The following is a 27,144-nucleotide window of genomic DNA, read 5'->3' on the forward strand; positions in this document are numbered from 1 at the left end:
AGGCCTGGTGAAAGTACAGATCTCTCCAGGCTTTCCGGGAATCTGATTGGGTAGTGAAGCTTCAGAGCTTTGGGAAAATGAGAAAGAACCCAATCAAACTTGCAGATATTTTCTTATGTTTCTCATATTAATGTTCTCAGGCACTTTCCAAGCAATCTTCCTTGTAACTCTACTTCTTGATCTTGTTTCTACACTGTACCACAATATTAGTCATCTATTGATGTGTAACAAATTAACTCTGACATTCAGTGGCTTATCATAGCTATAGAGACTTATCTTTTGCCATTTTCCAGGGTCAGGGACTGAAGGGTGACTTGGCTATGGGATGGAAGACAGAGATAGGACTCTTGGGAGCCATCTCAAAAGCTCCTGGTGGTGCCCTTAAGGTTCTGAAGGAATTCCATGTCCTCTCTTATCCTCCTCCCATTTATTATCTTCCCCCATTCATTCTCAAATAATTTAGCTTTTTGGTAACTAGAACAGTTTTCTGATGTCTTCTTGTTCTTTATAGTCAATCTGCAAGAAGATACATTGAGTAATACCTGAGATTCCTGTAGGCCACAAGTAGCCTTAACATGGAACTTCCTTTTTCCTCAGGCCTCTTATCATCTTTTTATGTGGATAAATACTGAATTAAACTAAACTGGAAAGAGTATAAATAATTTTTTCAGAATGTACATGAACTGAATTTTTAAGAATGAGGCCCATAGAGTAAAAGTTATATGACAATTGTAATTTAAGATCACAGATCAGTTTACTCTCTTTTCTTTAATCATTTTTAATTAAAACCTCAACTAGCATACTATGAGACCATTTAATATCATGATACATCAGATCATATGTGAGAATCACAGTCTAGATCTGGCTAGATGTGGTGCTTGTCAGTTACCTTTTCTGAGAACTCTTCTTATTTCTAGGACTTTTCAATTCATTTAGAACCTAAAAAATTTGTAATATCTCAGGGAAGCATGTCATAGTCTTACTAACTATACAAACAGGTTTCTTCCCTCTAAAGAAGAGCCTTCTTGGGGCTGGGGATTTAGCTCAGTGGTGCTGCTGCCTGCCTCGCAAGCGCAAGGTCCTGAGTTTGATCCCAAGTACCCCCCTCAAAAAGAAGTGCCTTCCTATAAATAGATAAAATTTTCTACACAAGAAATGTATCCGGAAGACAAACATTTTCTTGTTCTATTTTCTATACTTCCACAAAAGGAAATACATGTCATTGAATCCACACGAGGTCTTTCCCCTGCAAAGAAGCTGTTGAAAAGAAGAACGGAATTTACCAGTAACAAGAGCAAGATGCCTCCCTTGAAGGAGCAAAGACCTCAGATCATGGTCCAGTTCCTGCTGCCAGTCAAGAGGCACACACCTGCTAGGCCTCCTTACTAGTTTCCCCTTTTATTTTTCTTTAAATAGACCACTTGTTTGCTGTCTAAAACTTACATTTCCCAAGAGGGGAAGCACTAGAAGTTAAACTCAGGATTATGGGAACTCTTAATTTTTGCCCATACTCATCAGAAGAGGATAAAGAAAGCACAGCAGGAAGTTGCAAATTCTACAGGATGACTGAAAATTTAATCTTCAGAATTGCTCTGTTTCCCCACATTCAAGGGCGGATTCTTGTTTTATTCAGCTCAAGATACCCTTCTAGGACATCAGAAGCCATTATCAAAAAAAAACTAGACCAAAAACCTGGATTCTAGCATTAACATTGTCACTTAGTTGGGTACATGACTTTGAGAAAACTACAAATGTTCTCAGCATCAATTTTCTCATCTCGTAAATGAAAACAGTGATCTCATGTGATCAAGAACATAAAATGGAAAATGGCAATAAAGGTGCCTTTTAATTATAAAATATTACATGTATTAACATATTATTTTCTTATCATATGTATTTTTTCAGGATTAGTTATAAATAACAACAGCAATCAGAAAGCTATTCTTTTGTGAATTTGAAAATCGTCTGTGAATTTTTAAAAGATGTCATATAATTAGAAACAAAAAATATTCAGAGCCTAGAACAGTGTCTTCAAGTAGTATAAACTTGGTTTCAAAACTCCTAAATCTTGTTTTTAAAGATCCACAAAGGTAGTAGATTTCATTTGGCTAATATTTCTTTGTGAGTTAATTTTTCAAAGTAGGAGGAATTCTAGTACATCTCAGTAGCTGTACTGGATTTGCCAGTATAATGAAACACCATAGGCTAAAGCAGTACAGATAAAGGATTCATCTATTAAGGTTTGTAATGATTCCTAGTTTTCTCCTAGCAACAGCAGGTCATGTAAAGGGCAGATTGCATGAACCTGGTGCTCTTGTCTAACACAATGAACTGCTCATTGATGCTGAGGATTTGTATTTCTGTATCCTTGGTGCTGAGACAGGATAGGATCCAGTACTCAAAATGTTTACTAAGTATCTGCTCATGGAGTCATTCTCAAACTCAATAGCTACTTGACAAGAATAGGATAATAAGAAAATGAATATTACATTTTGCCATATTTAGGTAATGAAAATTTATACATTTCTTAATGTTTTTGATGTATACTCAACAAATAGGACTACATAAAACAATGGTAACAAAAAAAATCAGGGTATGAAACAGGCAATATGTTCTCAATTTTGTAAAAATACATACACACACACACATACACAGGCTGTAAGGAAGAATGCCAAAATGTCAACAAGGATTCTTTCTGGGTGGTGAGGTTTGGAGTGTTTCTTATTTCCTTCCTTGCATTTTTCTTCTATAAACTTCTTATAATTAGGATGTGTACTGGTTGTATTTTTTTGAGCCACAAGGGGCAAAAAGACCTAATGGAAATTGCCCTAAGACTAAGGGGAAATTTTTTGCCTCTATGACTGCAGAGCTGGCTTTAGGAATCTCTTATTGGGCCTCAAACAAAAGCACAGGGACCAGGTGCCATCTTTTCAATGCTGACAGTGCCAGGCTGCCAGCACAGAGCCTAAGGCTGGAAGAGAGCAGGAAATGCTACCTGCTTACCAACATGGCTCTCCTTGCTCCTCCTCTGATAATTTATGAATATGATATAGTTCTCCATTTTCTTTAAGCTGCTTTAGGGCCAGTCAGTAGTTTCATCTTTTCCTCCTTGAAATTTTTGCTATTTCTGATGCTATTTTAAACTAAATTCCTGGTTTGAGGTTTCTCGGGTAACTTTCATGATTGAATTTAGGCTGAAATCCATTGGGGTCCTCTTCAGGACTGTTTTTCCCTTACTCTAGTCAGCACTATGACATTATAGCCCCGAAGTCCTCCCTGGGGAAGGGCATGGAGTGTTACTGATGGCCTACGTGGATGCTGAGGGCATAGCCCTGCAGGGTCCTGGCAAGGCGTGCGATGCAGGGTGTGGTGGCCAACTCTGGTTAGGGTGCCCACCTTCCATAGTCCTGGGATTTCTTCATTTCCGCTTCTCTCACCCCTAGTGTCACCAAATCCAAAGTTCAGTTTCAAGTGTGGGTTATCAAATCCTTTAAGAGCAAAAATGATTTTGAGTTTTCTGCTAACCTTTCTGGTTTCTCATTTCTCTTAAGTTTTAAATTGGTGAATTCCTAATATCATTTTGGTTCTTTGATGTTTCTGTAAACTTTTAAAAAATCCATCTAACAGTACTGTTTTCAGTAAGAAGTTTAGTTTAAAAAACTTGGCTTGTCATTAGCTCCAGCAGGGAGCTAGTTTTAAATTCAAATTCTGACCAAAATAAAGGTTGACCAAGTTTAGAAGTAAAGAGGAAAGGAAGGAAGCTAGATACTCTTTGCTTAGGAAGAGTCCTGTACTTATTTCAGAATGACAATATTGGCAAGGGGCCAAATTAGAAAAAGTTTTGAAAATTTATATAAAATCCTTATTCTCAGAAATAATTCTTTGTAATGGTTGAAACATTTTAAAAATAAAATTCTGTGACATTATTTATTTTACCGAAATGACTAAACTGATGGGATCTTCTAAGAGGAGTCCTGGGGTTTTATCTTAAGGCAACCTTAATTCATGTTCTTCAGAGATTTAATGTTTTTATTTTAAAATTATTTTAGTGGTAAGGTAATTAGATAATACAACAAACCATAGACCCAATTATGTTTTATCAATTTCCTCCTGAAGTATGACTGCAGATTTGTTCCTTCTATACAGAAATACAGGCTTTCAACTTGAACTAATTCCTTTTGATGCCTTGGAAAGACACTAGTGGAAAAAAAAATTATATATCTCTATATATCTAGTGTTTTATTTTATTGTATTTATTTTTTTTCTGTTTCAAATTCTTTATTATACATCATGGTTGCACAATGAGGCTGGTTAAATACAATTAAATTTCAAAATCTCTGAATATTTTCTAAATTGCTACATGCAAGTGACCATGAAAATATTTGGCATTTTAAAAATCCTGAACAGGCACTTACATGAAGGAAAACATTACCATTCATAGATACTCACATTTAAAATGCTCCAGCACATGGTACCTGGAACCTTTGGCCAGTAAAGAAGTTGGTTACTGACCATTTTATCAAAGTGCCATAGTAGTAAAACAGGTTTAAAGAAATGTAGTTTGGGTTCTTAGCTTACTCATAAAGTAAGATTAACTGACAAAACTTGCACTGAAGTGTATTTTAAGATATTGGCACAAAAACCAATGAACCGTAAGTGAAAGTACGTTCTACGTAGCAGGCTTTGTTTAGGTTTCCACGCTCCACGTTTAGTGTATCTGGGATCAGACCCCATGCGTATGAGTGGATGACTGCAACCTCTTTTTTTTTTTTTTTTTTTGGTACTGGGGATCGAATTCGGGTCCTTGAGCTTGCAGGCGGCGAAACCACTGAGCTAAATCCCCGGCCCCACAACCTCTTTTTTAGACACTGAACAAATGACTTGAATTTAGTGTTTAAAAAAATTAAGACAGATTGGGTGAGGTGGAAATGGAGTTTGAACTAGACATAATTCCAGTTTAACAAACATGAAATTGCCCAGATCTGGATAAAATTCCCCCGATCTCCCACCTCCCAATTTTCCACTGAAGAATGAATAAATCTGTAAAATCATGAAAGCGGTATTTGCATACATGTGACAAGACTATTTCTTAAATTAAAAAAATATACATACACATTTCTAACTATGGAAAAATTACATTGTTGTAACAAGTTCTAAAATGCCAACATATGTCAACTCCATGTTGCAGAATACATATGGTGGTACTGCTGGGAAATAATACCAAAATGATTACTTAATATGGGGGAGAAAAAAGGGCCACAATGCCATGCCATATAATTCCCAGGGGGAAAAATATTTGTAACACAGAAGTCTTCAAAGAGGATAAAATGCAGAAAGCTATGAAACAGTAGACCCAGAAGCACCTTCAGTGAAACACTCCATGTACATTTTCAAATGCATTTGTAAAAAGAAATGTAGTTCTCAAAAATATTAATATGCCATGTTCTAAATCTTTGCAAGATATAAGGTCCACTTAGGCTTTCTAATTTGATTTGAACACAAAATATTTAATTTTTTACATGTACAGAAAAGGGTATTCATTAGTCAGAAGAAAAGGATTTACAGTCAACATTATGAGGAAAGAAAGTAAAATTACAAATACCAGCCTATTCAAATGAAAATCTTTAATGTTTTTTGTTTTTTTTGTTTTTGCTTTTTTTGGTACCAGGGATTGAACTTGGGATCTTGCTCTTGCAAGGCAGGCACCGGAACCATTGAGCTAAATCCCCGGCTGAAAATCTTTAATGTTTACGCTGATGCAATATCTGAGCGCTTATCATCAAAGTGTGCAGTAAAAAAAAATAAATAAATAAAAAAGGCAGCTTAGGAAATCTCCAGTGTTTCAAAGAAAGCACTTTCTAAAATGTTTACACATGAAGAACATTTAGTCATACTGTAAAATAAACACAGCACTGTAAGATAAAGGAAGACTATTATAAATGGAGTTTTGTCCTCTTCCCCCCCCCCCCCCCCATGATGCAACCATCTTTAACCTGCTGAACTTAAGGGTTATGGATTTTTTCCTTTTTTCCTCCTATTCAGTTCACATTTCAGGCTGCTCAGCAGATGCCTATGAATCTGGAGATTCAAATCGCTGGTGAAAGTTCGTTCTCTGTTTCCTCAGTTTTTCAGGAGCTTTTCTCCATAAGATGATTTCCTGCTGCTTGAAGTACCTTCTGTCTTCCTCAGCAACAAGCACTAGATTCAAAAAGTACCTTACTGAAAATTTTTTGTTCACATCTCTCATTGTTGGTGTTGGGTCATATCCTGCTAAAAATAGTCTTATTGGAATGGATTTGCCCTTTACTAGTACACCATCCATTATTTCATATTTGGCGATAGTTTCTGTTTCCATTGTAGTACTGGGTCCAATTCCTGTGATCTCTTTTTTGATCAGTTGTAACTCCATGTGTTGTATTTTTATTCTTATTAATAAGTAAATTTTTCCAACAATCACATCCTTTAAATGATACTTTGGTTTATTATATTCAAACTCTGTATGTAGACAATCTTCAATGCCCACTTCCATTTTAATAGAGTTGTTAACATCAGGATAGGTGGCAAGTTGAACAATAAGATCATACTCTTTCACCATATTCGTCAGTCTCCTCACTATTGTCACCTTAAGAAAATACCTCAAGCAGACATTGGCACCGATGTAAGATTCACATGGCTTTTCAACTTGCGTAAATTCAAAATCAGAACTTCTGCTCTGAGTCAGCTCTCCAGGTAAAGCTAGTTCTTTCACTAGGTTTACAAATTCATGAGTATGACTCTTGTCTTTGAAAAGTTCAATTTGACCTACGAATTCACTTCTAATTCCTTGGTGCTCTAGCCTCCTTCCCGGGTGCTTACAGGCTAGGTTTACCTTTCCTGAAACAGACGCTCCGTCATAGAAGAGACAGTGTTTTCCACTTTGCCATCTTCGGTCTTCATCTCTGCCATCTTCCTTGTTTCCCCATCATGAAGGACAACATCAATCTCACAAATGGGACCAAAAAAGCCTCCAAGAAAACTCTGTCAGCGCCGCTGCTGTGTCTCCCTTCACTCTTCCCTCAGAAAAACTCCCCCATATATCTAGTGTTTTAAATCTCTGCATGTAAATAGCAAAACATTCCTCAAATGTTGTTAAATTCAAGAATTTCATATTATCAATACATAGTTGTAGCCAGGATGATCTTTGTGAAATACAATAAAACATTGAAGCATTTTATTTTTTGTTGAAAGTAGGAAAATTTTTATGGGCAGGAAACCAGAGTATAAAAGATACATATAATACTTTAAAAATTGATTCATATCATGTGTCTTTGAAAAGCTGATAAACTAAGATGGTTAATGGTTTATGTTTTTCCTACTAATACAAATGACAGCAAATTCCAGAAACTGAAAAAGTCACAGAGACATACCAAAAAAAATTTAAAAAGTCAGAGAAAAAGTATAAAATTGAGAAGTTCTGTCCATTTAGTGTATTCTCACCAAGTACTTTTAAATCATATTTAAGCATTTATCCTTTTATGTCACATCATATTCCTTTGATCAGGCCATCCCTTCCAACTTGTCATTTGTCATACTGTCACAGCCAAGCTGTCATAGAAGACTCTTCCTGCTTTCCTGATGGTTCTCTCATGTCTTCATGGAATTAGATTAACTGCAGCAGCTGTCAGAAATCTCTTAGACACAAACTTCCTTTGTTTCTTCTCAAGCTCCTCCTCCAGGACATTTTACTGAACTTCTCCTAGCTGACCCCACTAAACCTCTATTTCCTCAGCCTCTGTGACTTCTGCTCTCTGACCTGATCCTAACTGTTCTTTGCTGCCTGTCTTCTTTCCTAACTCCTTAAGTGTTGGTATAGTGTCCTCAAAATGGTTATCTGTGTTCTCTCATTCCCTACACTTTCACAAACAGCTTCAACTAACATTTCTATATGGATGACCCCTCTTCCCAAACATTCTAGTATTTCCCATGACTCAGTCTAGTTATCTGTTGGCCATCTTTCCTTGGATCTCTGCTAATGTCACCAAGCCATACCACATACATCCATAGTCTTCCTGCTACACTTTTCCCTATTGTACCCATTTTCTATATTTCTCCTTGCTCAAACTTAAAGAGCCCCCTGTCTGGCATACTCTATGTACATTCAGTTTCCAGGACCTGCCATTTCTAGTTCTGTTAGCACCATCTGACTTTCCAGCATCTTCCGTTTGGATTAGGGTTCTGAAACAGTCTCCAGAGGATTTCACCCCTGGCCAGGACAACCCTCCAGCATCATCTGGAGTTATTCTGGTCCCTGCACAAGGCATATGTAACCTGTCAGGATTGGCACCCACTCTTCCATGAAGATACATCTTCATGCCTTTGCTCACTTTATTTCTTCCCTTTGGAATGCCCTTGCTCCCATTCCTTCTACACCCCAAATGTATCTGGCATAAGTACTGTTCTCGAGACTTCAATGTCCTTGGGACACTTGATGCCAATCAGTAAAGGAAATTGAAAAAAATATAACCAGAGATATTAACATTATAGCAACTATGAGAGACTAGCATTCCAGGAAGGGGACAATATCAAAGGGCAATGTTTAGGAGAATGAAATTAGAAAATCCATTGATGACTCTTCTCAAAAGATCTGTCTATACTTGTGATTTCCAAGTCTTTCTCTTCGCTTCTCTCTTAAAGCCACTCCAATTGGACACTTCATCACTCCACAGGAACTGCTCATTAGGGTTAGCTAGGGCCTCCATGTTGTGAAATCTAATGGTCAACAGAAACCTGCCCCTTTTTATCTCTTGATAATAACTCCATCTTTCCAAGTGATCATGCCCAAAACCTTAAAACCATCCTAGACACCTTTCTCTCAAATCCCTAAGCCAGTGGGTTCTATCCTTCAGAATATATCCAGAATAGCCACTTCTCATATCCTCCGGCTGCTATTGTAGACAGCTAAGTTAATTAGATATCTTGTAGGCAGTTAGACAGGGTTGGCCCTTGAGGAGTCCATAGGAAAGACAATGGAGACACATTTGTTAAAGGTTAGCATTATAAAAAAGAAAAAGTACTACACTTACATACTTCCCCTAGAGATGAATAGCAATGATTGATAGTCTAAATAGGCATCAATCACCTTATAAGGGGACTAAAATCTTCCTATCCCATTTTCCTTCTAGAAAGTCCTTGTTCCTTCCTCGTACACTTGCTATGTGTCTAGCTTCCCCATTTGATACACATTTAATCAACATTACCTAAGTGATTATACTTGTAATCTTATTGGTTGATCATAGTTTTGTCCCACCTCATGATTTCCTATTGGATCAATACTATCTAAGCGATGATACTTGTAATCTTATTAGTTGAGTATAGTTTTGTCCCACCTTGTGCCTCCCTCACCTTGTGGCTTTGCTCAATAAATAAAATACCTTAGAAAAGCAGGGTGGGCAGGCAGCCCACTTTCTGGTCCCTCTTCTGTCTCTCTTAGACAGAAGCTATCTTTCTCTCAATAAATTCTTCCTACTCTTAACCTCCATTTTTCCTGGAATTCATTCTTTGATTTTAAAGAACATAAACTTGGCATTTTGGATATCTAGCAGGTTGGAAGTTATATGTCCCTTGTTTGAATTATTTTGCTTATTTGGATTACTTGGTGCCCTGTATCACTACCACAGTGGCCCCAGCCATTATCATTTTCTGCCTAGATTCTTAACTGGTCTCCCTGTTTCTTCTCTCACAGTCAGCTCCAGTCTACTCATCACAGGAGTCAGAGACCTATCAGCTCATGCCACTCCTTTGGGCCCAACCCCACATCAGTAAATACTTCACCACAGCTGACAAGGCCCAATGTGATCAGCTCTTGGCCCTCTCACTCCCCTCTGGCTCCTTTATTCTGGCCTTTTCAGGCTCCTGGACATTTCTTAAACTCATAGGCTGTTCTTGTACTGGGAAAGCTCATTTCTCAGATATCCACATGACCAACTCCCTCACCTCCTTTAGGTGTCTGTCTGCTCAAGGAAGACTACTACCCTAGCCATTTCCTCACCTTGTCTGAGTTTTCTTTCCCTTCTGTTGCCACTTACTAATACATTGTGTAATTTAACTACTTGCTATGTTTTTCATCTCCCTGTTAGAATGTAAAGTTGGTGTGTTCTTTTATATATTCTAAATCAATCGAGAGATTATAGAGAATTGCCACACTCTGAGCCAAATTTGAGTCCTTTTATTGCCAGCAATTCAGAGTGGCTCATGCTTGAAAACTCTCGATGATGAAAAGCAGCTTGTGGGTTTCTTTTAAGCGGCTCTTCTAGTTGGGGAGGGGGAGCACAAGTAGAATTTTACAGAAGCAGAACTTTGCAAAGTTACTGGGGGTCAGGGGAATTTTCACACAGTTTAATTGAAAGAAAATATCACACATGTGTAGAGTATTCTGTTCACAAGGTCATAAAGATTGCTCTACCAAATGGGATGCTGGTTTGTCATGTATCAACTGAGGGGACTCCCAAGGGGGAAGGGGGAGGCAACCACCTGGAATCACTCAACTTTATACAAATAGAGTCAGGTTGGCTATCACAGGAACAGAGTACTAAATATATGAAGGACTTTTGAGAATAAAAATTCTATAAAGTGCTAAGGACCTAAGCTAATTTACATGGGCCTAACAGCAAATGCATGGGAAAAAAATGGAATCACAGAGACAAAGGAATCTGTGATGTGTTTAAGCCTTTCCATCCCTATATGCAGGCACTCTGATTATGAAAAATACAGTCATTTTAAAACTTTCATTATTTTTTATTTAAAATAATACATGTGACTAAAACATGAACATTTTAAGCATCAATACATAAGGATCACAACATCTTAAATCTTTATACTAATCATCCATAAATATCAATAAATATTGAATACACTAGCAGTGTCAACATAATACCAGATGATATGGAATTTGAAAAAAGAGGGCAAAAACTCAGTAGTAAACTGGTTAGTCAAATAAAAGCTAATCATTGAGACTCTCAAATTTTTTAAACTTTTGCAACCATAAGCAACAAATACAATAAAAATGTGTAAATAATTGAAAATATAATAAAAATATAAATAAAAACAGATACAAATATAGTAACAAATATGGTAAAAATATATGAATAGCACATGAGAAGCACTTCTGCATTCCTATAAATATAATTCTTTTTTTTTTTTGGTACTGGGGATCAAACTTGGGACCTTGTGCTTGCAAGGCAGGCACCGGAACCACTGAGCTAAATCCCTGGCCTATAAATATAATCCTTGGCATTAATTTTGGCCTATTTCCACAGGCTTTTTAAAAAAATGGTATGGCTAATTTCTTAACCTTCTGGCAATAGGCAAACATAAAACCATTTATTTATGCTTTTAAAATTGTAATGTTCAAAAGCCAATGCATAATTGGAATACGAAGACTGATTTTTTTTGTTGTTTGTGGGGAGAGGGGTCCACACTCCACATAAGTCACCAAAAACTCAATAAACAAAGAAGTAAAGTTTAGTGTTCTCTAATCAAATTTGGAATTATCTTTGCTTTCAGAAGTTGCAATCATTGAAATGGACAAAATCTTCCCTGATTTCTTTGGTGATCCTGAGCCCAGAAATTTGGTCTAGAAACTTTTCTCTGTACATGGAATACTTAGTCCACAATCTATGTTAAATCACATATACATATATGCATATATATTAAACTGTCATTGGAATACAGTAAGACAAAAAAGAAACCTACTTTACACAAGAACATGGGCTGATATTAATATAGCAGGTTTTGCCACGTAGGTTAACATTTATCTACATGAAATATACTGTAAATTCTAAATTTTACATACTAATGAAAGAAGGACTTTCTGGATTCTTTACATGAAGAACTGGAGCTACTATACACACTTCAACAATAGAGTAATCTTTTTAACTATTTTTCTTAGTTAATAATACTATACATCTTCATTGCCTAAGGCATAATGAAAGGACACCAGCAGGAAAAAGCCTGGAATTCAAAGAGCAGTAAGCAGTCTGGTGCAAGAATGATCATGTGTGTGCATGACTCTGCTGACCACACACACATACTTATGAACAGTACTTTCATAAAAAAAGACTGTCACTATGGCCTCACAAACGAAATGATGTCTAACTCTACTACAGTCTACTACTTATCCATAACACCAGCTTCAAAAAGAGAAAGGCACATTCAAAATATATTAAGCAAAATACACGTCCCTATGAAAAGAGCAAAATTGGGAAACAGAAATAATTCTGGAAAACATAAATGCTTACAATAAAGGTATACAGCAAATTAATTGACTAGGCACAATTTCAGGAGCAAAAGTTACATTTACTGCAATGGTTTTACTGCAATGGTTTAGTGATTTGGTAGAGACAGTAAACCACATTTAAGTGGTCAAAGTTCAACTTCAACTTAGTTCTCTATTGATTCTTTTTACTTAATAAAGGATTACTTCATTGAAATGTTCAATGAAGATTTTTGGTTTTTAAATCACTTACAACAATTTTACAACAATTATATCATATTTTATAAAACAAATGTCATAAGTTTAAGGTCAGAAAAATACTCATTAAGTGAAAAGCTCTACTTGTGTTTCTCTCTTTTTTTCTAGATGTTAGTTTATTTATAATATGGGCCAGAAGGCTTATTTATTCTGGAGATATAGATAGATACAGATATAGATATAGATATAGATATAGATATAGATATAGATAGATATCCTTAAACCTGGGCCAGGAGCAGAAAGGTTTGCTAGACTGGACTGCCAGCCCTGGGGCTCAGGCCCTGGACATCTTGTTTGTTTTGGTAATGGACTCAGTGCCAGATAAGTCTGGCACTTATCAGAATGAATATTGTTGAACACAGAAATCTCTACTGTAAAAAGGCTCTAGTTGTGTTGTGAAAGAGGCTTTATGTATTCAGGGCTTCCTATTAGTATGCATATAAAAATAAAAGTGAAATTTAGTGAGCCAATGGAGATAGACACCCCCAAAATTTAATACATACACATATTTTACCTTTAAAAACATATTATATCATATGTTTGAGATACACACTGGAGTATTCATGAATGAAATTATATGATGTTTTGAATTTGCTTTAAAATATCACAGAAAAAGTGTGTAAAAGTGGTAGATCTGGGCAATAGGCACTGGGTTTTTCATACTATTATCTGTACCTTGAGTGGTTTGAAAATTTTGACAATAAAAATACTGACTTCAAATAAGTTTCAACAATAAAAATACAAAGGGTCACATATTTTCAACTATACTATATAATTGGATACCCTACAAAGACCCATACAAGTCTATTTACATGACTGTTATAATAGTGAAAAGTCAGCAGCAACTTGTTTCAATCAATAGGGAATTAAATACAGTATACCACTTATAATGGAATACTATGCAAACGTTAAGAAGACAATTTTAAAGTGAATAAGGATGTTCCACAGCAGCATGTAAAGCTGGATTCATTTTCATAGGAATGACCATGAGACACCTGGAAGAGTGTTTGTCAGGGTTCAGGGTGGACATCTCTGCAAAGAGGAATTACAGGGAGTTTTTATTTTTTCCTGGAACTGCTTTGAGTTACTCAAACTTTTCACAGTAGTATTTATTAATTTTATAAATAAGGGAAACTATTTTCTGTAATGATAGCCTATAATTTTTTTCATTGTTTTTCTTTCTAGCTGACAGAATGATTTAGTATTAAAAACTGTCAAGTCTTTGGCAATTCAAAGTAAGAAAGTGCTATACTTGCAAAACAACATGAAATCTGGAATAGATTTCATTTATTTCTAAAAATGTAAATGGCTGGGGATTTAGCTCAGTGGTTTCACTGCCTGCTACGCAAGGGCAAGGACCGGAGTTCGATCCCTGGTACCAAAAAAACAAACAAAAAAATGTAAATAATAATTTTTAAGGCACACTTTTTCCTCAACGACCTACAGAGTACATTGAAATGTAAAATGTCAAAAAGTACATAAACCATATTATATGCAGGAATAGACTTAAGTACTTTTTATTTAACTCAAATCAGGCTGAAAATTACATTAATTATAGGAAAAAAAATAGCATTTGAAAGAGAAAAGAAGAAAATGTTTTCTAGTTGGTTCTTAAAGAATTTGAAAGTATTCCATTACTTCTATGCAAAAAAAAGTGCAATTTTAGTATTATGTTTGTTCTTAGAACAAATGGGAGAGCGGAATAAAATGTAATTTCCAGATGCATAATTCTGTAACTTTAGTGCAATGGACTAGACATCAGTTAAATTTCAAGTTTACAGCTAACCAGTACTGCAGCATTTTGGGTATAAGTTTTAATTTAAAGATTAGCCCTGAAGGCTCACTTAAGTTCTATTGTCTTGGGTAGGTATCCCAGAGGAAGTATTCTAATGGCCTGCTGCTGATGTGCTTGCTTGCTTCCTAGACGGAAAAGGCCCCAGAACAGAAAGGGAGGGACTTTGAGGGGAGGGGGTTCTTAACCCACTATCCATCCCTCTTTGAGGCTTTTATTATATAAAGCAGTTGAGTTTAAAAAATATCAAGGAATTTAAAAGTAGTTCCTTTTTACCAAGGGACTAGGTATTCTTAAGTGTGGCAATCTCAGTTTGAATAATGTAAAGAAAAACAAAAGGTTTCACCTCAGTTACCTGGTGGATATACTACTCTTCTTTCATATCCATGTTCTAAGGTTTAGGAATGGTGAGAAATTTGTTAGGTTTTGACTTATTTAAGTAATGTATCTATATCAGATTGAAGAAGAGTATTTTGTTACAAATTAGCTGTATAAATATGGTTATGCTCCAGTAGGTATACTGTTTCTTAATTACTGTGTTTCTAAATAATTTGGGGCAAATCATTTAAATTCTTACTTAGGAGTCTTAAAGGTCTAGCTATCATATCATGAATATCCCCAGATTAAAAAATTTTTTTACCTGTCTCCTAGAAGAACTGGGTTGTTCATAATGCATAGTATTGGAATGATGCTTCTTTGAAGTTTTTGAAGACTCAGGACATACTTTTCTTTTAGACCTGTAGGCTGTTCTGCTTACTACCAACCTGTGGTCACTTAGATCAACTTCTTTAGTTTGGTTTGCTGGCTGTTGTAGCAGTTGGGGATCTTCAGTTTCTGTGTCTGGTTCAAAAATGTATGGTTGCCTCTTCAGTTTTATTGACTCACAGCCTTTCCTTAAAATCTGTGTTATACATTTACTTGTTAGATTTTCTTTTCCATGGAAGTCCACAGCATTTTTCATCACACTTAAACTGTTATTTGACACCTGACACATCATACTGTTAGAAAACTGTTTACTTTCATTTAAGCTCACATTAGGAGAGGGATATTTTATATTTTCATAGCATTCGGTATTTTTTTCTTGCAGAGGTCTAGAGCCCTTTTGATTTAAATTTCTATCATATACCTGAATGTTACTGTTAGGTCTTTTTTTACTAGTTGGACCTAAATTCAGTTTGTCATCCTGGATTACATTAGTTTTAAGTGAATACAATTTTGATTCCGTTATGACATGGTGTTTTCTTTTCCTGTTGCCAAGTACTGAAATATTTTTGTTCATCGGTGACAATCCCTTTTTGAAAACTGGTATGAATTTAGGGGTGATCTTACTTTGGGAGCTAAGATTTGTGTATGAAACTTGAGTATTTCCTCTGTTGGGATTTGATTCTTCCAATTGTAGTTGTGGTACCTTGTGAGACAGAGATTGCTTTCTACCTAGAATGTACTCTGGCTGGTGATGTAGAACTGAGGAAATGCCGGACTGTGACTTGCTGATGGGAAGCTCCACCTTGTGGTCTGCTACTTCTGAACATGGGAGAAGACTTGGAATAGGAGCAGGTTTTCTGGAACTAGCTTGTGTCACAGATGCCCTGAACAGTTTTTTAGTGGTCAAGTTGGGTGGCTTGACTTTGTTTTCCTGTAAGGATAGAGATTAGAGAAGTTTTCAAATATAATAATGGCATTAACTGGAAAGAAATAAAATATAAAATATCATCAAAATAAGAATAGAAAAACAGGGTTTGATGGCGCATGCCTGTAATCCCAGCACTTGGGACACTGAAACAGGAGGATCTCTGTGAATTTGGGGCCAGCCTGGGCAACATAGTGAGTCCAAGGCCTGTCTGAACTACACAGTGAGACCCTACCTCCTACCTCCCACCTCCAAAGACATTATGATCTATAGAACAGGTGAATAAAAAAAATAAATGAGCTTCCTGGTATAATATGTACAATTTCTGATGGTTTTGTATCCATTCTTTCAAGATAATAAAGATGAAAGGATATTCTAGCTTCTATATAAATCAACTATAAAAATTATAGATAGAGCTACACATTGTACTGAAAATGTGTTCATCCAATCATCTTGCTCAGAATGCTTCCTTCTTCTCGCCACTGCTCCATTCAACGTGTGGCTTTCTCTAAGTTTTTAAAGTATCACTTTCTCTGAATCCCCTACCAATCAACCATAAAGTGACTATTTTTGTCTCAACTCTCTGAAGATTGACTACCAGTTAGTATTTATTACCACAAAAATAATTCAAGGTAGTGATGTTTTAGCTCACCTAAATAGACCCAAGATTGTTGGAGGACAATAGCTATGATTTATTCTTTTTTTTGACTTATTTATTCTAATATCCCTTATAGTTACTCACAAATATTTGTTGAAAAAATTAAACTAATGTAAGAAGGGGCTGTGTTTACACTAGGCCTTTAAGAATATGTGGAATTTTTTCCTACGGGGTAAGGTATTCTGTGTCTTAATTATGTTTTAATTGTGTTTGCCTTTTATAGTGCCTGGTACCTACCAGCAATTCAGGAAGTATCCGTCAAACTGACTGGTCAGATGCATCAAGGAAAGCCAAAAGCTTAATTATGAATGCCTTTTCAGTAGAAGTTAGCAGAAGCTCAAGTGCCCACTCACCAGCTTTGCAAATGTCCAGAGCAGACAGAGCTTACTGCATGCATTCCTCTGCTATAGGCCATAAAAACCAGCAATACACTTTGCCACACACCATTGCCCTCACCCTATGAATGCCACATAAGCACGCAGATGTGATTATGAGAATTCTAAATCTGATTGAAATTTTATCTTAAGGCATTGTCAGAAGTGACTCCAGATTGCTTTTTTTTTCTACTTCATGAAGAAAGAGTTGAACCTGATTATAGAAAAGCAAAAAACCACTCATTTTTTGGACCACTGGGTTTCATAAACTAGTAACATTTGAACAATATAGCTATTACTTGAGATACTAAAAGAAAAACGTTAGTCATGTAAGAATAAATTACTTATATTCTGACATAAAACTTTTAAAGTAGACATGTCTTGTGTCTGAAATATATTTACATTTATACCCTATTTCTTCTTCATCTAACTCAGAAATACACATTGGTTGAAAACAATTTCCAGGAGTTTGTTTTGCCCCCTAGCCTGTCAATATATTATTTATTTATTCTTTCAATGTTTAAAATACTATAAATAGCCCGAAGGGGGAAACCTCTAGGTTTATATTCAAAATTTATAAAAGACTGAAAAGGGTCTATGTAAACAGCAGATGAGATCATAAATAATTCACAGAACTTAAATGGTCAACAAACCAAAGCTTTGTGAAGTTACATGTCAACAGAAAACATGTGCTTACTATATCATTATCATTATTCTTTCAGGTGTCATTAGAAAATGTAGTTTGGCTGACTTAATTTCTTGAGTTTACATATAATGTGTGTAACTTTATACATTAACATAAAACCATAGAGAAAATCAGAAAGCTTTAGCCTATACTTAGATATGAATGGATATCTAATGGAGGCCTGTTAAGATCATAATTAAATAAAACTTGAGAAATAACTAAAATGACTGATCAAACTTACCTATTAAAATTTGGTTTTATGCATACATCACTTTGTGTCTTGCTTAAAGCTGAACTGAAGTCAATTAAGCTTAAATCTAACCCTAAGACTTTGGAAATATGAGGTTTCAAAGAATGTTAACTTTAAATGATATGACACAACAAAGAAGTAACCAGTGAAATTTAGAATATTAGGTCACCGTCCAGAATAAATGATCTTGTTTTTCTAACAAATAACTTCTGTTAAAAATATTATAGAATAAAAGAGACTTGAGAGACATGATGACTAAACAAAATGAGGTGGAATTTATTTATCCTGACTTAAAATCCCTTAAAATAAGTCTTTGAGAAACATGGGGAATTACAGTATGAACTAGTATTTTATGGTATTAAGGAACTATTGTTAATTCTGTTAGTTGTAATAATGACATGGGGGTTATATAATATATATTTTTAAAAAGCTCGTGTGTGCTAAAATGCATACTACAGTTTTTTACAGGTGAAATCACATCATATCTGAGATTTGTTTCAAAATGTTCCAGTTTACCCCGACCTAAAAATGTCAAGGAGGAACTGGATAATAGGCATGTAAGATTTCATTACACCAATATTATAAAAATATCTCTGAAAATTTCTGTAGATTAAAAAAAACAGTTTAGCTAAGCACTCCTGCTAATTTATTATTATTTTTTAAATCAGCTGAGCTTAAAATACTCAGGAGGGGCTACAAAGACCTGGCTATTCTGGCCAATGCAAAAGTTCCTTCCTGTCTTCCAGGTGTTGCTTTCAGGGGCAGTCCCTAGACGCCAATTCAGAGTTACTCCTAGAAAATCCAATCTATGACAAAGTCTGTTAGCACCACCACTTTCTCTTCATCCTGCTTTACACCTGAGGAAACAAAGGCACAGGGAGACCAAATTTTGCCTGAAATTACATAGGTACTATGGGATTCAAATCCAGACAGACTGACTCTATAGCCTAAGTTCTGAACCAGAAACTTAAACTTTTCCATTATAGGACTAAGAATATGAAGATTAAGAATCTGACTACTTGGGTTTCAATTCTAATTCTACAATGTATTTAACTACATGTCATTGGCTAAAACATTTGGATGAAGCTGGATATGGTAGTGCATGCCTGTAATCCCAGCACTCAGAAGGCTGAGGCAGAAGGATCATCGTAAGTGTGAGGCCAGCCTGGGCTACATAGTGAGATCGTGTCTCAAAACAAACAACAACAACAACAAAAATCTGGATATTCTGTGTTTCAGTTCCCTTTTCTGCAAAATTGAGAAAACAGTTCCTTATTCTAGGGGTCAGTTTTAGTAATTAAATGAGATAATCCTTACAAAAATAGCTAGCACACAGAAAGTAACAGAAATGATTAGAATAAATTCTTACTGTCAGAGTTCCATTTGTCAGGAGCAATATAAAGATCAGAATTTCCAGTTAAGGGTTTTTATACTTAAAAGCAAATTTCTTCAAGTATATTGCCCTGATTTACTATTTCTAAAGCAGTCATGGAATTGAAATATTAAGTAGTCAATAATATATTTCATAAAAGTGCACAATACAATTATATGTCTTCTTCCAAATTCCTAAGATTTGGACTTGGCCAGGAGCTAAACTTTTAAAAATGTTATGGCTGAGCAAAAATTTAAGAATCACTGTCAAAAAGATGTCAATGGTATTTGTCCACCTATACTGTCTTCTAAGAAAATGACCTTGTTGAGTGTGACTGGCCAGGCCTAGGCTAGATATGATTATCCTCTATTACCAGCAACACCACTTTTCTGGCCTTGGACTACATTTTCCTTAAGGCACTGAGGGCAGTTCTGTCTCCTCCAGGCAAACTTGGCAGCCTCTTGTGAATTTGGGGCTCTTAAGTAAGTGGTCCTTCCTTAGACTCAAATGAGCACAAGGCCACTAGGATGTTTGGAATGGGGACTTCCTCTTTGATGCCTTGAGTGCAGTCTCAAAGCAGGCCAATTCCAGAATTCACTTTGCTTCGTTTTCTGTGGTACATCCCAGAGTCCTGCTCTCACAACCCTGGTCCCTCCACCAGTCTCTCCTTTGCAACCATCACTGGATATTAAACCATTTCTCTCCTTCCTCTTGACACTGCGGCTTCAGTCAACCTCTTCCAGTTTTAATGTGATGGAGACTGCCACCGTGGATCCAGGTGGTGGGGCACTCAGCACTGCTGTTGCATACTTTGTACGCCCTACTGCTGTCATACCACCAAATGGAAAAGGAAGATTAGAAAGGAATAATCACTGTTTCCACTTAGTTAATTTTAACTATGTAAAATTATAAGTTGCCGGAGCCATTTTTCAATGATTCCTTAGGCTAAAAGTTCATAAAATCACAAAGAATAAAGCAATGCATTTTTATGACACAAGTTTGAAGGCTCATTACAAATTTATTTTACACACTCTCTTTTGGCTTTTAAAAATTAAATATGTGATGTGTACAAATATGTGTACTATATATGGGAACTGTAAGGTAAAATACAATGTAAAGGTCATGTACCTCCTAGTCAGCTTAAGAAATGGATCATGATGATCTTTAACCTTTAAAGTAACTTGTAGTGGAGGAACTGCAGCTGCCAGGGGTGGTGGGAGGGCTCACGTGGTTACCACTCCCCGGCCAAGTGACCCTGGGGTTGGTGAGGCTGGAAGGTAGGGAGGCAAGGAGGGGGCCAACAGCACTCAGGCAGGCTCCAACCAACAAGTCCTGTGTGACATCTCCTCCCCTGAACCACACTGGCTTTCGCAGGGAGGGAGTGGGTGGGGAGATGCTCCACAGGGGTACAGCACAGCACATCCACAGGGCCAGGGGCATCAGCAGTGAGGAGAACTCTCACCAGGTCCCAGTGAAAGCCTCATACGGTGGAATCAAAACTGGAAACAACAAAAATTGCTAACAGCAGATGGGTGCATGAACAACTTGTGATTCATCCCCTCGATGGCATGTGATGGCTCAACCACTGACAAGCAACAGCACACATAAAAGTCAGCAGAGTTATCCTGATTGAATACTCTCTGCAAAAAAATTTTTTTAAAAACTACATGCTGAATGATTACAGCTTTGCCATATCTAGAAAGTGCAAACTATTCATCTGGGACACAAAGTACATGGGCTCCTTGGGATGGGAGGACAGGAAGTGATTATAAGTGGCCACAAGGAAAGATTCAAAGTGCTGTATGTATTCACCATCCCCAGTGGAGTGATGGTTTTTAGGGTCTACAAAGATTATCTGCCATGTAGTCATCATATGCTATCCCACCTCACTCTATGTCACAATACTGAATACTACATGTTGGTATCAAGTTCATTAGCTAAGAGTGTATAATTTGTGTACCTCAAAGCTGCAACCACACCAGAGATTACAATTTGAAACCAACATATCTATCTCCTAAGGAAAATTATTCTAGAAATTTCTGGCATGTCTCAGTACTCCCTATTTAACTGAAAATGTGACATAATCTAGAAAGAAAAGTATCCTAAAATTTTACAGCTAAGTATAAATACCCAACACTGCATTTTCAGAGAAAATGGCTCCTTTTTATGGAAAAGACCTCAGCACTGTGGCCGACACATGCAAAGTGTCAATGCCATATGTTGCTTTAAAGGTGAAAATGTCACCAATGCCTAATATCACAGAATGCTTTCCTAGTTTTTCTTTTGCTATTTCTAAATCACACACTTAATTAGGTAAGATGATGCCTTAGTGTAATTCCAGCATTTTGGGTAGCTAAGGCAAGAAGATCACAAGGTGGAGTCCAAGCTGACAAATTTAGTGACTCAGTGAGAAAGTATCTGATTTTTTTTTCTGGTACTGGGGATTGAACTCAGGACGTTGTGCTTGCAAGGCAGGTGCAGCACCACTGAGCTAAATCCCTGGCCCAAGAGTGAGTATCTGAAAAAAAAAAGTAAATGTGAAGATGCAGGATTCAAGACCCAGCACTGCAAAAGTAAAAAAACTAATACAGTGGTTAGATAGATGATATATTAGATAAAAATATACACAGATAGATACTTAGATAAAAATAAGAGGCCATTGATTTATTTAGTATGAAGAAAAAGACAGGCCCATAGATTCTTCTTAAAGAGGAGGCACTCAGGTTGTAGAACCTCAAGACACGACCTCATCCCTTGGCAACATGCTCAAACAGAACCCTGGTTAATAGGTGTCACGTTCTAGTAACAGCTGTCTCCCAACCTCACCTGGCCAGGGAAGGTCAACAGAGAACATGCTGAGCTGCTTCCCTACTTCCAGAACTCAGACACAGAAAAAAATCTGTGAAAGACTGTGAAGACAGTTGATGCCATCCAGATGTCACAGGCCTCACTGCAGCAGCCACCCAACTGTCACAGACATCCCAGGGAAGGTCTCCCTAGGACTGACCACCAGTGACTTAGAAAAAGCAAGGTACCCATGCGAAGTATCCCTAAGCCCAAACACCGGAGGCACAGAAGCTGGAAAGAGCCCACCAAGACAAGTTTCATCAGGTCCAGAAACACCCAGTAGCTCTGGGAAGATCTCTCCAGAGATGGGCACAAAAAACCTAGAGTCAAGAAGTTCAGGGTGGGAGACTGAAGTCACAGCCACCAGCCCGAGAAACACTGAGAAGCCTAGTGTATTTCCTCCCAGGTCTAGCTACCGCTATTGGAAATAACTTCATAGGGAGCTTGGCAGAAGTCTGGCCACTGTGGTCAGTGCAGGCAGTCAGGCCGCACTTGCTCAGGGACCCTTTGATGCCAGGTTTATTGGGAAGCCAACCCTTCTATAGTCCCTTCTCTCTGATTACCTCCACCACCCACACCTCTACCCGATAGGCCTTGATTATGGGAAGAGATATCATGACAACATGTTTTGAGACTTCCATCTTCTTTGAGGGCCTCTGTAATGATGTTCAAGATGTGTGTTCTTTTCTCAATGAACAGCTTTTCACCAGGAGACTGGTAGATGAGGAAGGAGACCTGTGTACTGTATCACTTCAGTTGGAGTTAGAAGAAGCCTTTAGGTTTTCTGAGCTAAACAAGGATTCGGAACTCTTAATTCATGCATTGCCTTGTATACCAGAACATCCTGAAATGCCTTGTCCAGAAGAAGACAAATTCATCTATTGCAGAGGTGCATGCCTATGGAGAAAGCTTTATTGTACAAATGGCCATACTTTTCAAGCCAAATGTTTCAACAGGTGTGCTCATTGTGCCATCTGCACAGACCATATAAGGAGACATGGATGCCAGGCATGTAAGTGTATCAACTGTAAACTCTTGGTTCATAAGAAGTGCCACAAACTCATCACATTTGAATGTGGGAAGCATTCTGTGCCACCAGAACCCATTATGCCAATGGATAAATCATCCATGCTTTCAGACCCTGCACAGACTGTAATCCCATATAATCCTTTAAGTCATGAGGGTTTGGAACAAGTTGATGAAGAGAATGAGACAGTGAACACCAGGGAAAGTGGCAACACTTCATCCAGTTTAGGTCTTCAGGACTTCAATTTGCTCCACGTAATATGGAGAGGAAGTTATGAGAAAGTACTATTGGTTCAATTAAAAAAAAAAGGGGGGGGGCCAGGGATTTAGCTCAGTGGTTTTGCTGCCTGCTGCGCAAGCGCAAGGACCTGAGTTTGATCCCCGGTACAAAAAAAAAAAAAAAGAATTGTGCTGGGCATGGTGGTGTACATCTGTAGTCCAAGCATTTGGGAGGCTGAGGCAGGAGGATCACCATAAATTTGAGGCCAGCCTGGGCTACATAGTGAGTTGGAGGCCAGCCTGAACTACATAGCAAGATCCTGTCTCAACCAAAAAGAAAAAACAAAACAAAACCAAAAAAACCCCTAACAAACAAACAAAACCCAGATCATATTTATACAATGAAAGTTGTGAAAAAAGAGCTTGTCAATATTGACCAGGTACAGATAGAGAAGCATGTTTTAGAGAAGGCATCTAATCATCCTTTTCTTGTTGGACTGCATTCTTGCTTTCAGACAGAAGGCAGACTGTTCTTTGTTCTAGATTATGTAAATTGAAGAGATCTAACGTTTCATATGCAGCAACAAAGAATACTTCCTGAAGAACATGCCAGGTTTTACTCTGCAGAAATCAGTTTAGCACTCAGTTATCTTCATGAGCAAGGAATAATTCATAGAAATTTGAAATTAGACAATTTATTACTCAGAAGAGCACATTAAACTCACCGACTATCATGTGTCTAAGGAAGGCTTACAGCCAGGAGATAAAACCAGCACTTTCTGTGGCACTCCTAATTATCTTGCTCCAGAAATTATAAGAGGAGAAGATTATGGTTTCCGTGAAGACTGGTGGACTCTTGGAGTACTGATGTTTGAGACGATGGTTGGAGAGTCTCCATTTTATATTGTTGACAGCTTTAATAGCTCTTATGAAGACTCAATCGATTATCTCTTGCAAGTTATTTTGGAAAGAAAAATACACATACCGCTGATATTCAGGACCATCTATCCTTTCAAAATGTTGACTGGGATACGAAGGAGCAAAAGCAGGTGGTACCTCTTTTTAAACCAAATATTTCTAGGGAATTTGATTTGGACAACTTTGTTTCTCAGTTTACTAATGAATCTGTTTATAATCATGATCTTTCTTTCAAGTGTGCTCTTTCCCATAGGACATTTTAGTATGTAGAATAATCACATAGAAAATTTATTTATAATGTTTATTACTGGGCTCACATTAGAAATCTTCTGGACCTTTGGACCTCATTTTGAGAAACACTAGGAACTATATTCATGGTAAAATATTTTAAGATGGTATAAGCAGCCAGTTACAACCTCATGAACATTTTTGAATAGACTTTAAATGAATGACTTCATTAGGTATCTTTCTTGTTTCCCTCAAATTCTTTGTCAGTTTTCTGCCAATAATATACAAATGATGAGCATTTTTCTTTGATGAGGTTTTAACCTTTTTTCAGGGTGGACTTTTGTTTTTAAAATTTTTAAGTAGTAAAAGTTACTGTGTATATTTTATGCAGAATTACATTACAAATATATTTTTAACTGTGTTCTTTTTTTTAAAAGTGTTTAAGTATCATGCCAGTTCTTCTCATATTATATATAGTTCTCTCAAAATAATCACCAGTGGAATAAGGCAGTTTATAATCGGAATGGCTGGTATTTTGGTGTTCTAGGAAATAATTTATTTTGCATAAATCTGCGGTCAGATCATTTTATGCATATGTAGCCTGAATTAAATATCAAGTACTATGCTTGCTCGGTGCTGGTACATTTGCTTTATAAATTTGTTTTGTTTTGATTTTGTCATGTAGAATACTGCCTTAGTCATCATAATGTAATCTGTATTTGTGTACCTTCTTTACATGTTAAAAAAGTCTTTAAATAAAACATAAAAAGTAAAAAATAAATTTAAAAATTTTATATGGCCTTACCTATACCTGTACCTATCTTCCTTCAAATAGTTGTATGAGTGTGTGTGTGTGTGTGTGTGTGTGTGTGTGTGTGGTCCCTTTGATTGTTAATAAGTGGGTCATGGGGGTGTGAGCTTGGGGATTAAATCTGGCACCTGTCTCTTGGTCTCTTCCCTGTTCTCTGCTTCCTGGATACCATGAGTTGAGCTGCTTGCCTTGGCCATGACTCTCTGACATGTTTCTGCCATGGAACCAATCAACTACAGACTAAAATCTCTGAAACTGAGTCAAAATAAAGCTGTATTCCTTTAAACTGTGGGTGTCAGGATTTTCTTCCAATGACAGAAACCTGAATACAGCAGCTCTTGACCCACGCTTACCAAATTCATAAGCTAACTAGTGACAGATGATATGGATTGGCCAGGTCTGGAGAGACAAACGGTCTCAGATACTGGCTCTGGTGAATCTTAATTAACAATTATAAAGAGAATGAAATAATCATCATAGTTGCAAAAGCTGAAAAGTGTCATGAAGATATGGTATTTGGAAACTACAATAAAACAGAGGCCCCTGGTGAGCCAAGAAAACAGACACATCGAAACAGAGAGAGACTGTAGCCCATGGCCATTCTCTTCAGAGTACACTTGGTTTCAGATAGTTTTCCAAATATAGTTCCAGTATGTATAACCCTGTAAAACAAAACACTCCCCATTACTTCAATAATGGAAAACATTCTTCCCCATTAGAACAAAGAAGTTTGTCTGTTAGCCATAGACCATCACAGAAAGTTACATTCAGGAAAATCTCCATAATCTTTTTTCTTTTTGTGGTACTGAGGATTGAACAAGAGTTTTCATGCTAAGTTACATTACTGGCCTATTTTTATTTTATTTTTTTATTGTGAGACGGTCTTGTTATATCACTAATTGCTCAGGCTGGGCTTGAACTTGCGATTCTCTTATATTGGTCTCCCAGAGTACTGGGATTAGAGGCATGCACCATCATGCCCAGCTAAATCTCCATAATGTTAACAGAACACAGCAGCTTCCCAAGAAGGACTCGAGGAATCTGATGACAAGGCAACACTAGTCTCCCCATTCCTTCCCAATGCATTCAGAGGAGGGGGCTTCTTCTGCCTCTGGATAAAATTGAGCAGGTCCACCATTCCTATTGCTTTTAGGCAAAAAGAAAGTCCAGCTGCATACAATGTCAGCAAATTCAATTCACTAGGAAGACAATTTTAAATTCTAAGTTTACATGTATCTGTGATTGTGGTCTCAGAATACATAAAGCAAAAGCTAAAAATAGGGGATACAGACAAATTCCCATTATACTGGGAGATTAGAACACAATTCTCAGCACCTGCTGGATCTTAATGCATTTGAGCTGGAAATTCATAGAAAAAGGCAACTAGAAAATTCTCATATGCTAGAAAATTAAGAAATACACTTTTAAATAACTCAGGGTCAAAATGAAATAATAGTAATCTGAAAATATTTTGAAATAAATGATAAAAATTTATCATTCAAAATAACATTTAAGAGTATGACATATGTATGAATGAATCTAATAAAAGTACAAAAGATAGATCCCTGGTACCAAAAAAAAGTACGAAAGACTGAAAATTATAAACTACTATTTAGAAAAATTAAAGAAGATATATTTTAAATATAGGGAGAAATATAAAATATTCATGGTTAAAAGGCTTAATAAAGTTCTAATCATAAACCCAAAAGAATCAATGTGTGTGTGTATATGTGTGTGTAACTTGATAAACTGAAACTATGCATGGAAATGCATGGATCAAGAATAGCTAACATGCTTCACCTGATTTTTTAAACCTCATAAAATTT

The 27,144-nt window shown here is 36.7% G+C and overlaps 1 protein-coding gene and 1 pseudogene across 9 annotated transcripts in view; both read right to left on the bottom strand.

Annotated features, from left to right (window-relative positions):
* Nucleotides 1-6,043: 6,043 nt before the first annotated feature.
* On the bottom strand, nucleotides 6,044-8,738 carry LOC101722964 (vacuolar protein sorting-associated protein 26A-like; annotated as a pseudogene).
* A 2,049-nt stretch (nucleotides 8,739-10,787) lies between these two features.
* Nucleotides 10,788-27,144, bottom strand: part of CUNH18orf63 (chromosome unknown C18orf63 homolog) — a 53,052-nt gene continuing 36,695 nt past the window's right edge. For 7 of the 9 annotated variants that reach the window (XM_087191189.1, XM_087191210.1, XM_087191200.1 and 4 more), the window contains one exon: nucleotides 13,565-15,936. In XM_087191189.1, the coding sequence (XP_087047315.1) occupies nucleotides 14,902-15,936 (1,035 nt within the window). In that variant the 3' untranslated portion in view covers nucleotides 13,565-14,901. Of the gene's footprint in view, nucleotides 13,541-13,564; nucleotides 15,937-20,281; nucleotides 25,981-27,144 lie in introns of those variants that run through there. The other 2 variants (XM_087191192.1, XM_087191225.1) reach the window with 2 other exon arrangements.

This window comes from Heterocephalus glaber, unplaced genomic scaffold, assembly GCF_053883595.1.
Source record: "Heterocephalus glaber isolate CG9 unplaced genomic scaffold, H.glaber_assembly_v1.0 deba00000331, whole genome shotgun sequence".
In the NCBI taxonomy this organism is placed as follows: domain Eukaryota; kingdom Metazoa; phylum Chordata; class Mammalia; order Rodentia; family Bathyergidae; genus Heterocephalus; species Heterocephalus glaber.